Below are 16,101 nucleotides of genomic sequence, written 5' to 3'. Positions count from 1 at the left end.
AATGCATATATTATACATACATATACTATTATAAATTCTAGTTAAATATTTGGCAAAATATGATCTGCTCTTTGATTTCCTCTCAATACCGTGTACAAAATTATAACCATTTATGGTGTTTACCTTTTTATGACAGACTTTTTCTCTCATCATGTATTGTGTATTAAAAATTGCGGTTTGCACAACAATATTGTAGAGCACAATTTACAATGACTTGTTATAAAGGGTTCTAAAATGAACCCTTTGCGATATTATATTAGACAGAGCAACCAGAGGTCCCCAAACGAACCCTTACTGAGAAAAAAAAAAACTTGCAATAGAACCCTAAGGTTCCTTGAGGAACCCTCGAAGAACCCTTGCTTTTTAGAGAGCACAGCAGCAAGGACAGGCATGCTGCTTCAGCTGCTACAAGACATCAGAGTGGATCAGCAATGGCAAAACAAAGGGGTTGTTTGGTGAAGAATCCATTTATTTATTTCCACAATGACTGTGTGGTCTTCCCCCGCAATGTACTATATTTGCATTTTTTTATTATTATTAATTCGTATTAATATGATTGTTTTATTGTTCGGTTTGTTGTCTGTAGGCACAGGAATGAGGTTTGCTGTGTTTTTCAGTCATTATTTTTGCATTTCCTCATGGTTCTTGTTACTGTAACTCACATTTCCTTGTTAATTTATATCAGTCTGTACCCCTTCCATACAAGCTATTTCAGCTTCAGCCCTCGGGTTACAGTACAACTACACACATATTACTTTGAACTGTTTTGGGGTTAAATCCCCATAGCCAGTCTCTTATCTGTAGTGTCACTATAGCCCTCTTTCCATCTGTGTATCGAGTGAGTTTATAATTTACTCGGTAAAATTGCTACATAAACAGCAGCGACATAGGAGGAAAAGAACAGTTTTCTAACTAATGCAGATTCCATCCAATAGAAGAGGGTTCCCTGTGACGTTTAATGTCGTCATAGCCTAATTTGCATGCGTCACAAAGTTTTCGGCTTACTCATGTGAAATATATTCGCTAGGTGATTTCCCATGACAATTTCTTACTCGCTCACTAATCATTTAAGGTTTGTTTTTATGATCACTTGGGGTAAGAGCATGTGCAGTAGACAGCTTGACTTCACTTGAATAGGATAAGGAATGGCGCTAGGACCAGAAATACACTCGCTACAGTTTTCCATGCAAATGTTGAATACAATTTCGCAGCGAGAAAAAACTAAAACCACCTCTGTCGAGCAAACTCATGTGAGTAACAAGTCGAATAAAACAGTTTTCCATACCGTTTATGGGGCAGATTTGCGTGTGCGTATAGCATGTTAAAAATAGCTTATAACTTCTAAGAGGTGCAGCTCCCCCTAGTGGGCACAAGTAAAGACGCAATGTAAAAATACAAGTTATTGACACTGTTTTCTGTCTGTTAATAGAATACTGCAGAAGCAATGCTGAGGGATCAGGATACTGCAGCCAAGACCTACTGGTACTATTCTTTTGCAAGTTATATACAGTCGTGTGCAAATGTATTAGAACACCTCAGGATTTGCCATTTATATCCTTTATATACCTGCCTGCATGAAAACCTCTGGGTGTGAGAATTTCAGTTTCAGTGATATAGAAACAATAGGCACTCATGTGTGAAAATGTTAGATCACTTTGTGCTTTAATTAGGCATCTTAAACAACGTCTCGTGCATTTTACCATTTGTGGCTGTGTGTTCCTTTTCTCTTTTTATTTTAAATTAATTGCATGTGTGGCTTATTAAAGTCATCATCGCTAATTTGTCTATTGACAATTTTCCAAAGTTTTCAGTTCCAGTGTTTGATTTCATATGCACAACAAATCAAAACTACAGAAGCAATGGGGAGTTCTAGTACATGTGCACACTACCCTATATCTCAAATTTCTCATAAACCTGGAATTAGGCATTTTAAGTTAATTTCTGTATTTTCATTTTGCCTGAGTGGGCCAAATTGTAAATGTAAAGTTAATTGAATATTAACAAACAAAACCAAACAAGGTGCAATTGAAAAGGATAGTGCAGCCCCTAGTGGATAATAGCACTGTTCAGTATCAATACGTGACAATTCAATACCCCCCCAACGTTATGCTAATGCAAGTCAAATTATGCAATATGTTCACAGATTGTATGTGACAGATTGTGTGACCATTGATGCATACACATGACACTTATAGAGATACAAAATAGGCATTTTCGATACAATCAGATCTCCCCTAAGTGTGTCTGCTTTAATCTGAAAAACCACACCTGTTATTCCTGATGACATTAGTTTAAAGAGCATGAAAGGGTGAGCATCTAAATAAACTCTTTGGAGTCTATGAGCAGTTTCAGCAGGAAAACTAAGTGAATTAATAAGCAGGATTTCATTTTAAATACAGAACCTAATGAAATAGTCCCTCAATGCTGGCATCGTTCACCCTGCATGCATTGTCTACTGTGGAGCAGAGGTCGTGGCTGTAATGGATGGAGTAGTGATTCGGACTGGCATTAACCTCATTCTCATGTATTTCTTAACACAGAAATTTCAGGTGTTAAGATATTGTTTCTAATAATTAGACTTGTTTTTCTACAAGAGCGCAGTGGCACAGTGGGCTAAGGCCTGGGCTCTTCAAAGACCTCATGTTGCAAGTTCAAATAATGGTAATTTTTTGTATGTGTGTGTGATATGTGCTGTTTTAAAACATAAATAAATTGTTTTATATAAATGGTATGGATATCAAACTGCTTGCATTCCCTGGTTTATTTTGATCACATGATTGGTACATGTCCAGTTATTTAGCTTTTCTGTTTGAAAAGTCGCTACACACTATTAAAAAGTAAGAAACAGAAGAGGAAGAAGAAGGAGAGTAACACTTTTCACTGAGTTTGATGACTTATATCTCATTGTGTATAAGACATATTTATATTTTTTTCACATTTTATGCAAGAAAGTTTCAAACTTTTGGTACTGGTACAGATGGTAATTCTAAGTGATGAAAACAGCAAATCTCTTGGAGCTGTATAGAGTGTCTCGGCAATTTCTGACAAGTTTTTCTAACTTTTTTCCTCTTGTTTATAAACTTTCTTATCTTCTTATCTTCTTAATACAACACACCCCTTCCAACGGTTAGGAAACATATAATTTAATTACTATTAATATCTATAATAATGACTGTTTGCTACCTCAAACCGCCAATACTTTGAAAGTTCAAATACATGTTGAAGGTGTATCATTAATAATACAGAACACCACTAGTAGAATAAAGCAGTTTATTGACTAAAGGATAGCTTATGAATACATACATTGTTCAGTAATGCATTTAAAGTTACACTGTGCAATCAAGCAATCTATTAAATAAATTAATTAAATCAAACAATCAATGAATAATCCATTTGTTTTGAGGTCTTAGAAAATACCCCAGTCAATGGTCATTTTCTGTAAACTACAGCCGCAGTTTGAACAGATATTCACAGTAGTTCTAAAACACGGCAGTCAGGCTGATCTTCAGTACGATACTATTGCAGTTACTATTATTGCAGTTCCACTCCAGTGTGCTGCACACGGCTGCAGAGCTCAATCCCCTCTGCTGACTGCTCCTGATCCTGATCCGAGGTTTTCCTGAGACAGATGTCAGAGACACACAAGGAGGGCTCAGAGTTTAACTGCAGCAATAACAGAAGCTTTAAAGGATGATGACACTTCTAGGCTTCAGAGTAATCAAGTCCCATTGAAATCACAGAGTGCATTTCAGGGTAAGGAGCAGCTGTGTATCAACTGTAAAGACACTCTGTGGAGGCAGCAGCTTTGTGACATTACTGATGAAAGGGTTATTTTTTTAAATACCCTGGATTGAACTTGAATCAAAGAATAATGATTATGAATCTTTATCATCTGGAAACCAAAAAAGCCAAATTAACCCAATACAGCATTTCAGGACACAGGTCAAAGTGAAGGTGAGTTTGCAAGAGGGATTCTTAAAGAGTGAATCAGAAAGTTTCCATCTCCATTTTCAGTGCTGTAAAGGATGATGACAGGTAGAGATAGCTAGTGCTGCCCCCTGTCTGGACACATACTGGTCAATACTGTCTTACCGTGATGTACCACCAGCAATACACAGGGAACCTGGAAAACAAATATGCAGATTGTTTTCAGTTTGTTTCTTATAATTGTGTTATATGTGTTTATATAAACTTGCTAAATGTTTATTTTGGACACTGTAAATTAGCTGTGTATATTTAATCAGGAAATCATTCTTTTTTAATGAACTGGGGTGTGCTGTTCACACTGTAGAAATCACAGGAAGAAGCCTGCATGTGTGCTGTGACAGGCCAGGTGAAATGTGTGCACTGACTGGGAGTCTCACCTTGGATCCTGCAGTATTGAAGGAGCAGCAGAGTGAACACAATGAAATGAATCAGAGTGAAGCTCACTCTGTAGCCAATAGCAACAGCGCTGTGCCAGGACGCTGGGGGAGAAAAGGTACAGTATGAGTGTGTGCTAGTGACTTCCATACACCTTGACTGAGCTGATAGGGATTCAAGAACATTACCCTGCTCACACTCGCTCTATAGGAACAGACTTCAGCCACTCTGTCACTCCAATGGCTGTCTGCTGTAACTGCATTTTATTTGAACCATCATTTTAATCACTCAATTAACACTAAATTTGGGTAAATCAGTATGTTTTCATTTTATTGTTTGTCAAAAAGTGGAAAATTATTTTAAATGTAATTAAACCTAATGTAAAACTAAAACACTACTGAATATAGTACAGAACCAGTGTCTGTACAGTGTATTTGTTTTCAATCCAATGTGTTGATATTGCTGGCAATTCTGTGATCTGTTTATTAAGGGTTCTATACTGGGAATATAATGATACCTATTATAATCTATGAGATCACTTTCAATCATCAAGTCAGTTATGAAAAGTTTCTGATCTTACTTTGCACTTCAATGTGTAGCTCCTGGCTGCTCTTCTTCACTCCCTGTGACTCCACAGCACACGTGTAGCTCCCAGTGTGGCTCTTCACAGTGCTGGCTATGCTGTACAGTGCAGAGTCAGTGCTGTTAGTCACAGGCTCCCCGTCTCTCACAATGGTGTAGTGGAGTTGAGGGCGGGGGGTTTTGTTCACTGCTGCCTCACAGGTCAGGTTAAGAGCCTCTCCCTCCTTCACTGTGGCTCCTGGAGAGGCTGTCAGAGTCACCCTGGAGAACAGCTCTGACACAACACAACAAGAACACTGTCAGAGTTTGACTGTCACAAAAATTGGATCTACAACTTTAACGGCCCTACAGAGAGATTATATACTGAATGTTCATTGTGTGCTAAGAGTAATCCCACATATTAGCCCACAGTCTTACCTGTATAGAAAGAGGCACGGTGTCATAGCCACTGACTGTGCGTAAGACACACATCACCAACATGGAGCATTTTGACTACAGTGAAGCACTTTTATTCTCTGGAGAGCAGCCCCGAGATGGGACAAATGGGACACCGGGCTTAGGGGGTAGAAAGGGAGTTAATCGGGCACCTCCTTACAGAAGCCAAGGGTCACCACAGAAGACCAGAAGACAATGTTGCGGCCAGCTGGCACCAGATGACAGTGTGTCTGGGTTGGTGAGGGCAGCCCTGTCCATCTAGTCCTTGACTGGGGCTGGCTGAACTCCAACATTCCCTCCGACCCACGCGGGATGGAGTTAATCAAGGAGGGAGGTGGCCGGTGGTGGCCATGTGTGTTTTGCACAAGGGAAGAGGTGTGTGGCAGGGCGGACCTGTAACTAGTGTGATGTGTTAGCTGTGTAAATGCACATTTGGCAGTGATGGGGTTAAATATACACCTGCCACAGTCACAGGTGTGGCCATTCTCTAATTAGGTAATTGAGTGCTATTTGGGGAATGGCCACATGTATATAAAGGAAGGAAAACCCCTTTGTTGGGAAGGGTTAGTTTAAGGGAAAGGCTGAGAGCAGCATGTTGTGTTTTCGGCATGGGCACCGGGACAGCACAGCTTGGGTGCAAATCTGATTTGTGTTTGTTTAAATCTTTTGTTCATTTTTTTGTTCCTGTATTGCTAATAAAAGTGTGCATCAGCACTTAAACTTGAGTTTTTGGTCTCTGGTAACCAGCCTTGGCCGTGACACTACCCTTTCACAGACCTGAAAGCAGTTACTGTGCACTTTCACCCCCCTAATGCAATGAGTGAACTACAGCCCATAGACCAGGGGGTTATTCCTGCTTCAAATCCTGGTACAGAACATTTCTACTAAGAGAGATGAGTGCATGGACAGCAGCAACCATAATCCAGGTGGACATTCTACATGCCATGCAATTCACATGCAGAGCATGGGAGCAGATGTCAGAAACATGTGAACTGCTTTAAACATGCTGGATGGCGTGCAGAAAATGGAGGTCAAGAGAATGAGATGCTGTCTGTTAGAGAGGAATGCGATACACTGGGAATATCATAAACAAAACTGGAGGAAACTGAATTTGAATAAAACCAAGCCTCTTCATGAGCAGCTATGAGTGACGAGGACATTATTGAACCAGTGACATTGACAGTGACGGGGACAGGATGAGGACATTTCTGCTGATGAGGACATAGAAGGCACAGAACCAGTTACCCCTTCACTGGATGAGTTCAGAAAGGCAATCACAAATTCACAGTCATTACCTGGAAATGGTTAACAAGATTGAAACAGCATGCATTGAGAAAAGCACGAAAAAGCTGAAGCAATCTGCTCTGGACATTTATCTGGCAGAGACATGTAATTACTGTATTCAACTTGCAAGTGTAAATATTTATTTATATTAATGACCATAAAGTTGCACAATATATTGTGAGGGATTGGTTAAAGAAAATGAGGAAAATGTGAAAAGACAACGTAAACCAACTGGATGGTAAACAAAGAAAATAATGTAAAGAGTTTGGGATCAAAAATGAAGTCGGGTTAAACAATACATTTTGTAAATAATAACTGTGTGTTAAATAAGGGAAAGTAAAAATAAATAAGTTTGGTTTAAAATAAATACTTACTATTGTGTAGAGACAATACATGGGGGGGGGGGGGGTGGGGGGCGCTAGGACCAGGTGGAAGCTACTGGAGTCAGGGTTGGCTCCAGTTCAAATTAATTATTCATTTAATGATTTGTCAATTGTTTAACAATGTAATTGGTTACCATTTAAAATGTCTGTGAGGGTTTGGTTCGGGAGCTGGAAAGTGACGTTCGGGAGCTGGATTACTATTATTATTATTATTATTATTATTATTATTATTATTATTATTATTTATTTATTTATTTATTTATATTATTATTATTATTGTTATTATTACTGTGAAACTGGACAACAAACTATTGGAAAAGGTATTTGGACTACGATTTGGACTGTGATTTGGTTTTGGAGACGAGGTAACAGGATTAGCCTGCCTCGCTATTAGTTAGGTAAAGCATCTGTTTAGATAGGACCCGAGATCGGGTTAGGTTTTGTTTTCTTTATTTTTCTTTTGTAAATAATAAACACTCGCTACAGCGTTTTCTCACATCCTGGTTGTCAAGTGTTTATTTTAAGAAGGAACATCTGTGGCAAAGAAGGCAATCCGTCACAACATATAGGCAAAAAATACGATACCATTATTTATAAAATAAAACTTGAAACAAATGATTCTGCATTGTGATTTAGCAGTGCTTGTATTGTTTTGTCAGACTGCTTGTGGTCTTGCAGAGCTCAGCACCGGACTCTAGTCTGCACAGAACGTGCTCCTCTCTGAGAAAAACAAAGTTTCTTCAGGGGACAACTTCTGATAAAAAACAAACAAACAAAAATACCTGCAGTAAGATGTTCAAATGGGCAAAAAGAAACTAAACAGTACATCCAAGAAAGGGTGAAACGACCACAAAACAAAGACAAGCAAAACATGAGTGAACTTTCATACCTACCAACATTTACTTTAATAATTGATATCCATCCAGAGCCTCTTTATTGCTATATTTGGTATGGCCTCCTGTGGATTTGTACAAATTCAAGACATCTTGGCAGAACACAAGCCCTTGCTGTCATATCAGAAAGCTCTGCCCTTGATAGGGGCCCTGTTACTTTAGTACCTTAAATTAGCAATACACTAAATACAGTTGACCTGGACTCCAATATTAATGTAGCAGGGAGACATTACAGACAGAGAAGGGGTGATGTTCGAGTGAACCTACCTCTCACTGACACCCGCACCTCTGCAGAGTCACCAGAGTAAGTTGAGGAGTTCCACATCGCTCTGCACTTGTAGGACCCCTCGTCACTCTTTGAAACACGATCCACACTCAGCTCTGTGTTATTCTGGGACTGAATCTCTTCATTATCTTTAAAAAAGACAATCCTAGATAATGTATAATTTGTGCGTACACGACACCTTAGAGTCAGAGAGTCTCCCTCAGTCACAGGCTGGAGGGGAGTCTGCAGGATCACCCATTGATCTGAAAAGACAGAAAGAGTTCAGATCAGCAGGGCTGAGAGATGGGTCAGGATTGAGGAGTCTGCAGGATCACCCATTGATCTGAAAAGACAGAAAGAGTTCAGATCAGCAGGGCTGAGAGACGGGTCAGGATTGACCACTGACTGGAGTGCACTGACACTCTCTCACCATCTCTCCCTCCTCATGCACTTTCTCTCTTTCACTCTCATTTTCTCTTGGGTGACCTTATTCGTAGACATGAAGTTAGTTTCCACTGTTCTGCTGATGATACTCAGCTTTACTTGTCCCTCAAACAGGGCTGTGTGTATCTGCTGCTAACATTTTGAATACCTGTCTTGCTGACATCAAGAACTGGATGTTTAATAACTTTTTAATGTTAAATTCAGACAAAACAGAAGTCATGATACTGGGACCTAATAAAAATACACATTTGGTTTGTTTTATTTGATGGACTGTACAGATTTTAGGGCAGATGTAAAAAACTTAGGTGTTATATTTGATACAGACCTCTCTTTCGAAGCACTCATTAAAAATGTTACAAAAATGTTTTTTCATTTAAGAAATATTGCAAGACTGAGAGTTATTCTCTCTAGGCAGGATGCAGAGAGATTAATGCATGCTTTTATATCCTCTAGGGTTGATTATTACAATGGTCTTTTTATTGGGACTAGCCACAACATGATTTCTCACCTCCAACTTGTACAAAATGCTGCTGCTAGAATTTTAACTCTGGTCAAGAGGCGAGAGCATATCACCCCCGTGCTGGCATCCTTGCATTGGCTCCCTGTTAGTTTTAGAATAGATTTTACGGTGTTGCTGTTAACTTATAAGGCTTTAAATGGTCTTGCTCCTCCATACCGAATAGGAGGCACTTTTTTACACAGAGAATTGTGGGAGTCTGGAACCAACTCCCCAGTAATGTTGTTGAAGCTGACACCCTGGGATCCTTCAAGAAGCTGCTTGATGAGATTCTGGGATCAATAAGCTACTAACAACCAAACGAGCAAGATGGGCTGAATGTCCTCCTCTCGTTTGTAAACTTTCTTATGTAACCCTATGTCCCTAATCGCCCGCTCTGATCACTGGATGCTGGGTTACTGTCTGTACCTATTCAGAAACAAAACCTCAGGTAGTAGATCTTTTAGTTATATGGCACTTAAATTATGGAACAACTTGCCCATCACAATTAGAGAAGCCCCTTCAGCCGATGCTGTCAAATCTAGACTAAAAAAACATTTTTATAGCTTGGCATTCTCATCTACATGAGCTGATATTCTCCTGTCTCCATACTGATCCCACTGCTGCTCTTTTTAAAACTAGATTAAAACACATTTTATAATATAGCTTATATATCCTAACTTTTTTACCCTTATATATCCTAACTTTTAAAAAAATTTTTTTTACATATTTTACTGTTTTGTTTTTATTCTGTTCCTTTTTTACTGCTTGTTGTTGTTGTAATAGGTATTGTTTCTATATCCTTGTAAAGCGCTTTGTGGCGACCTGTCGTGAAAGGCGCTATATATAAATAAAATTGATTGATTGATTAATTAATTCTAACCTTACCTGTGATTACCGTTTTTATACACCTGCATCAGTGAAAGTGCTCCGTCCAGAATCCCATTTTTACTTTAGAAATGTTTTTTTCATTAAAAATTTAATTAAAATTAACTTTCAGCTTTCATATTGAAGCTTGTTGTGTACAACTCCTTCAAGCAAACCAAGTAGGAATTTGCCCCAGGAGTTTCAGTCAAAATGATCATTGGCCACTTTCACCCACGCACCCTTGACTGACTAATCAATCAATTTACGGCTACAGCCACATTCCCACATGTGTGTTCTGGCAGGGAGGAATTTAACCCCTTCCCTGCCAACCCAATACCCCCTACCCCCCCCCCCCCCCCCCACATTACCCTGGCAGGTCTTTTCACCCTGCCACACTCCCTTATATATATACTGTAGATCACACTATCTTTCTCTCTCTCACCCACCCCTGTAGAGCTTAGCTTGTTGTATAGATCTGTCTGACTCTCTATTTGTCTCATCCCCCTCTGTATGTATTTTACAATCCATCTCTATCTCTCCCTCTCTGTTTAGACCTCTATATTTATCTCTCACTCACTCTCCCTCTGTACAGATCTCACTTTCTCTCTCTCTCTCTCCTCTGTATACAGTATTGCTCTCTCTCCATTCCCCCTCTCTTTTTATCTCAGCTATACACCTCGTATTACATCATGTATATAGTGGTTTTCGGTGTAATAGCTGAGTCGTGTGTCTTTCTTTACACCTCGCTGGTATTGCCCTTTTGATGTTTTTATCTCACTTTCAGACCAAATCAATGTCTTGACTTTGTTATTGTTCGCTATTTTACAAACCAGAATAGATAGATCAGATAGAATATATCTGAATATATCTTTGGGTAAACCAAAGGATGTACATTAATACAACCTATTCAAAAAGCTTTAACTCATGAGCTTTAACGCGTTGTGTGGTCCAGTGGTTAAAGAAAAGGGCTTGTAACCAGGAGGGCCCGGGTTCAAATCCCACCTCAGCCACTGACTCACTGTGTGACCCTGAGCAAGTCACTTAACCTCCTTGTGCTCCGTCTTTCGGTGAGACGTAATTGTAAGTGACTCTGCAGCTGATGCATAGTTCACACACCCTAGTCTCTGTAAGTCGCCTTGGATAAAGGCGTCTGCTAAATAAACTAATAATAATAATAACAGATTTTACTGCAATTCATTTAATTAAACAGAATGCTTCCTATTTCAACTCCATTGCTCTGCATTAATCTGGGTTAATAAACTCACCAGACACAGTTACTGTCACAGGATCACTGTGTTAATAAACTCACCAGACACAGTCAGTGTAACAGGATCGCTGTGTTAATAAACTCACCAGACACAGTCAGTGTAACAGGATCACTGTGTTAATAAACTCACCAGACAGTCAGTGTAACAGGATCACTGTGTTAATAAACTCACCAGACACAGTCAGTGTAACAGGATCGCTGTGTTAAACTCACCAGACACAGTCAGTGTAACAGGATCGCTGTGTTAATAAACTCACCAGACACAGTCAGTGTAACAGGATCACTGTGTTAATAAACTCACCAGACACAGTCAGTGTAACAGGATCACTGTGTTAATAAACTCACCAGACACAGTCAGTGTAACAGGATCGCTGTGTTAAACTCACCAGACACAGTCAGTGTAACAGGATCGCTGTGTTAATAAACTCACCAGACACAGTCAGTGTAACAGGATCACTGTGTTAAAAAACTCACCAGACACAGTCAGTGTAACAGGATCGCTGTGTTAATAAACTCACCAGACACAGTCAGTGTAACAGGATCGCTGTGTTAATAAACTCACCAGACACAGTCAGTGTAACAGGATCGCTGTGTTAATAAACTCACCAGACACAGTCAGTGTAACAGGATCACTGTGTTAATAAACTCACCAGACACAGTCAGTGTAACAGGATCACTGTGTTAATAAACTCACCAGACACAGTCAGTGTAACAGGATCGCTGTGTTAAACTCACCAGACACAGTCAGTGTAACAGGATCGCTGTGTTAATAAACTCACCAGACACAGTCAGTGTAACAGGATCACTGTGTTAAAAAACTCACCAGACACAGTCAGTGTAACAGGATCGCTGTGTTAATAAACTCACCAAACACAGTCAGTGTAACAGGATCACTGTGTTAATAAACTCACCAGACACAGTCAGTGTAACAGGATCGCTGTGTTAATAAACTCACCAGACACAGTCAGTGTAACAGGATCACTGTGTTAATAAACTCACCAGACACAGACAGTGTAACAGGATCGCTGTGTTAATAAACTCACCAGACACAGTCAGTGTAACAGGATCACTGTGTTAATAAACTCACCAGACACAGTCAGTGTAACAGGATCACTGTGTTAATAAGCTCACCAGACACAGCCAGTGTAACAGGATCACTGTGTTAATAAACTCACCAGACACAGTCAGTGTAACAGGATCACTGTGTTAATAAACTCACCAGACACAGTCAGTGTAACAGGATCGCTGTGTTAATAAACTCACCAGACACAGACAGTGTAACAGGATCACTGTGTTAATAAACTCACCAGACACAGTCAGTGTAACAGGATCACTGTGTTAATAAACTCACCAGACACAGTCAGTGTAACAGGATCGCTGTGTTAATAAACTCACCAGACACAGTCAGTGTAACAGGATCGCTGTGTTAATAAACTCACCAGACACAGTCAGTGTAACAGGATCACTGCGCTGAGAGGAACGTGGTCGATCTCCTCTTTGTGCCTCACACAGGTACTGCCCACTATGGGACTGAGTGACAGGGCTGAGTGTGTATCTGGCTCCAGTGGTGTCTCTGATCTGCACTGTGTCTCCCTGACTCCTCTTGTACCAGAGATATTTCCAGCCAGTGAAACGCCCCTCAACCCCACAGCTCAGGGTGACAGTCTCTCCAGTGTACAGGTTTCTCCATTGAGGACTGCTGGTCAGCACAGCCTTTGGCAGCTCTGGGTAAATGAAGAAACAAGGCATGTTAGGAACATCCATTACCAATACAAAGACAGAAATAAAACATTACAGGTTCTAATACAATGGAAACACAGGGTCTGATTCTCTCAAATGAAAGCAGCTCAATGTTACTGTCTCCGAGGGTCCAGTAAAGAGGGCACAGCTCTGTATTGTTGTAATTATACATTTTTACTGTCTGAGATTTGTATTCTTGGTTGATTATTCTGGTTGGTTATCTGACAATAGCCCTATTCATAGAAAATATTAAATATATCTGGGTGGTTCAGACAAGACTCCCTGGATCAGGTATGAAACACATACTGAAGAGGTAATAACAACCTTTTACAATGTGTACATAACACTGTACAATAGCAGTACATAATACAATACAATAGGCTAATGCAATAGGTCAGAGGTGCACAATTCTAGTCCTCCAGCTCTTGTCTATCAGAGAGACTGTGGGCAAGACTTTCCCTGTGTAAAGCTAATGTTTTTTTCATTTCAAAATGGACTGTTTTCTATTTCACAAAACAGTAATTTCTGAAGGAAAAAACAAACTTTGAAACGCTTAAATTTAACAGTAGAACCGCCGGAATTTCGAACTACCTAGAGGCGCCAAACCGGTCATTTTAAACGGTAGCTTTTTAAACAGCTGTAATATGATAATGAAAGACAAATGATCGTATAAAACTCAAAAGCTGTATTTGTGAACATCAAAATCAAACATTTGTGTCACACGGGGTGACAAATGGGGCTGCAGCAATTATTATTTAGTGGTCTGATTTATGTATTCACGTGTGCACTTAATTATATGTTGTATTTTTTTTCTATGTTTTCATGCACGTTTGTTCCTTTGTGTACTGCAGCTTTAGATTAATTTAATAACCCCAAACTGATGTAATTAACGTCGAATTGCAGAACCCGTGAGCTGGCTATCCGCGTATTTACACTTAATTAGTAGCATTACGTGCACCTGGTACTGTTTTGGATTTCTCCCTATTTAAGAGGTAGGAACCCCAGCAGAGACAGACACACGAGCAGAGACGAAACAGACACGATATAAGAGAACAGCTGGAGAGTGAGGAGACTGGAACGCGGAGCTGAGTAGAGAGAAGAAACGGGTAGAGGAAGAAGAGACCTGAAGTAGCGAGGCAAAGTGAAGAGGAGTTTGAGCCGGGACGATTGCAGTGACTAGCCGGGACCAGCCAAGGAAGGAGGGACGGCGAATTGGAATGACAATCTAGACTGAGTTCTGAACTACAGTGCCGTGAAAAAGTATTTGCCCCCTGTCTGATGTTCGCCATTTTTGCATATTTTTGACACTGAATGTTATCAGATCTTCAACCAAAACCTAATATTAGATAAAAGGGACCCTGAGTGAACAAATAACACAAAAAATTGATACATATTTCATTTATTTATTAAAGAAAGTTCTGCAACAACCAATGCCCCCGTGTGAAAAAGTAAACGCCCCCTCAGACTCAATAACTGGTTACGCCACCTTTAGCAGCAATAACTGCAACCAAACACTTATTGATTAGTCTCTCACAGCGCTGTCGAGGAATTTTGGCCCACTGCTCCATGCAGAACTGCTTCAATTCAGTGACATTTGTGGGTTTTCGAGCATGAACTGCTCGTTTCAGGTCCTGCCACAACATCTCAATGGAGTTTAGGTCTGGACTTTGACTAGGCCATTCCAAAACTTTAAATTTCTTCTTGTTCAACCATTCTGATGTAGACTTGCTTGTGTGTTTCGGATCATTGTCTTGCTGCATGACCCAGCTGTGCTTCAGCTTCAGCTCACGGACTAATGGCCTTACATTTTCCTGTAGAATTCTCTGATACAGAGCAGAATTCATGGTTCCTTCAATGATGGCAAGGCGTCCAGGTCCTGATGCAGCAAAGCATCCCCAAACCATGACACTACCACCACCATGCTTGACCGTTGGTATGAGGTTCTTACTGTGGAATGCGGTGTTTGGTTTTCGCCAGACATAACGGGGCCCATGTCGGCCAAAAAGTTCCACTTTTGACTCACCTGTCCATAGAACATTGTTCCAGAACTCTTGAGAATCATCCAGGTGCTTTTTGGCAAACTTGAGAGGAGCACTCATGTTCTTCTTAGTGAGCAATGGTTTCCGCCTTGCTACTCTGCCATGAATCCCATTTTTGCCCAGTGTCTTTCTGATGGTGGAGTCAGGAACACTGACCTTAGCCGTGGCAAGAGAGGCCTGCAGATCCCTGGATGTTGTTCTAGGGTTCTTTGTGACTTCCTGGACGATTTTACGCCTTGCTCTTGGAGAGATTTTGGCAGGACGGCCACTCCTGGGAAGATTCACTACTGTCCCAAACTTTCTCCATTTGGACAATATGGCTCTGACTGTGGTTCGGTGGAGCCCCAGAGCCTTAGAAATGGCTTTGTAACCCTTTCCAGACTGATAGGCATCAACAACCTTTTTGCGGAGGTCTTCAGGAATTTCTTTTGTTCGTGGCATGATGTGCCTCTAGAACCTGTGTGCTGACAACTTCAGTCTGATGGTAAGGGCCAAAGTTAGTCAGATTTATATTGGGCAGGGCTGGCCCAAATCAGGCCTGGTTGTTAACCAAAGTACTCAAACAGCTGACCCTAATTATCCCTTTAATTATTATTTATTTCTTAGCAGATGCCCTTGTATTGTAACACTTGAAATGTATTTCCTTACGATTGTAAGTCGCCCTGGATAAGGGCGTCTGCTAAGAAATAAATAATAATAATAATAATAATATCCACACTGCTGCCCATATAATTGGGTTGAGTTAACTGGGGGGGGGGGGGGAGACTCCCTCTATATACTACTACAACCCACAAAGAAATCTGACCAAATACAATGTGAAAAATGTGCACAAATGCAGAAAATCAGACAGGGGCAAATACTTTTTCACGGCACTGTATATCACCTGTAGCTGCTGCTAAATACCTGAGATAAGTGCTACTCTAATCTAGCTTTGTTTGTTTTATAACGAGGAAGAAGTATACTGTATTGTTATCTTTGCCTTGTTGTTCGTTGTCGTATGTGTATTTTACTGCTTTTGGCATTTTGTGTCAGACCATAGTTAGA

General features: G+C 40.3%; 1 protein-coding gene across 1 annotated transcript in view; it reads right to left on the bottom strand.

Annotated features, from left to right (window-relative positions):
• Window positions 1-3,266: 3,266 nt before the first annotated feature.
• LOC117970234 (Fc receptor-like protein 5) overlaps window positions 3,267-16,101 on the bottom strand; it is a 67,491-nt gene continuing 54,656 nt past the window's right edge. The window contains exons 12-16 of the mRNA XM_059018551.1: window positions 12,718-13,002; window positions 8,207-8,467; window positions 4,943-5,218; window positions 4,365-4,466; window positions 3,267-4,123 (exon numbers count right to left, since the gene is read on the bottom strand). Coding sequence (XP_058874534.1) covers window positions 4,089-4,123; window positions 4,365-4,466; window positions 4,943-5,218; window positions 8,207-8,467; window positions 12,718-13,002 — 959 coding nt within the window. The 3' untranslated portion in view covers window positions 3,267-4,088. The remainder of the gene's footprint in view (window positions 4,124-4,364; window positions 4,467-4,942; window positions 5,219-8,206; window positions 8,468-12,717; window positions 13,003-16,101) is intronic.

This window comes from Acipenser ruthenus, chromosome 60 (genome assembly GCF_902713425.1).
Source record: "Acipenser ruthenus chromosome 60, fAciRut3.2 maternal haplotype, whole genome shotgun sequence".
Taxonomy (NCBI): Eukaryota; Metazoa; Chordata; class Actinopteri; order Acipenseriformes; family Acipenseridae; genus Acipenser; species Acipenser ruthenus.
This window is presented reverse-complemented; position numbering and strand designations above follow the sequence as displayed.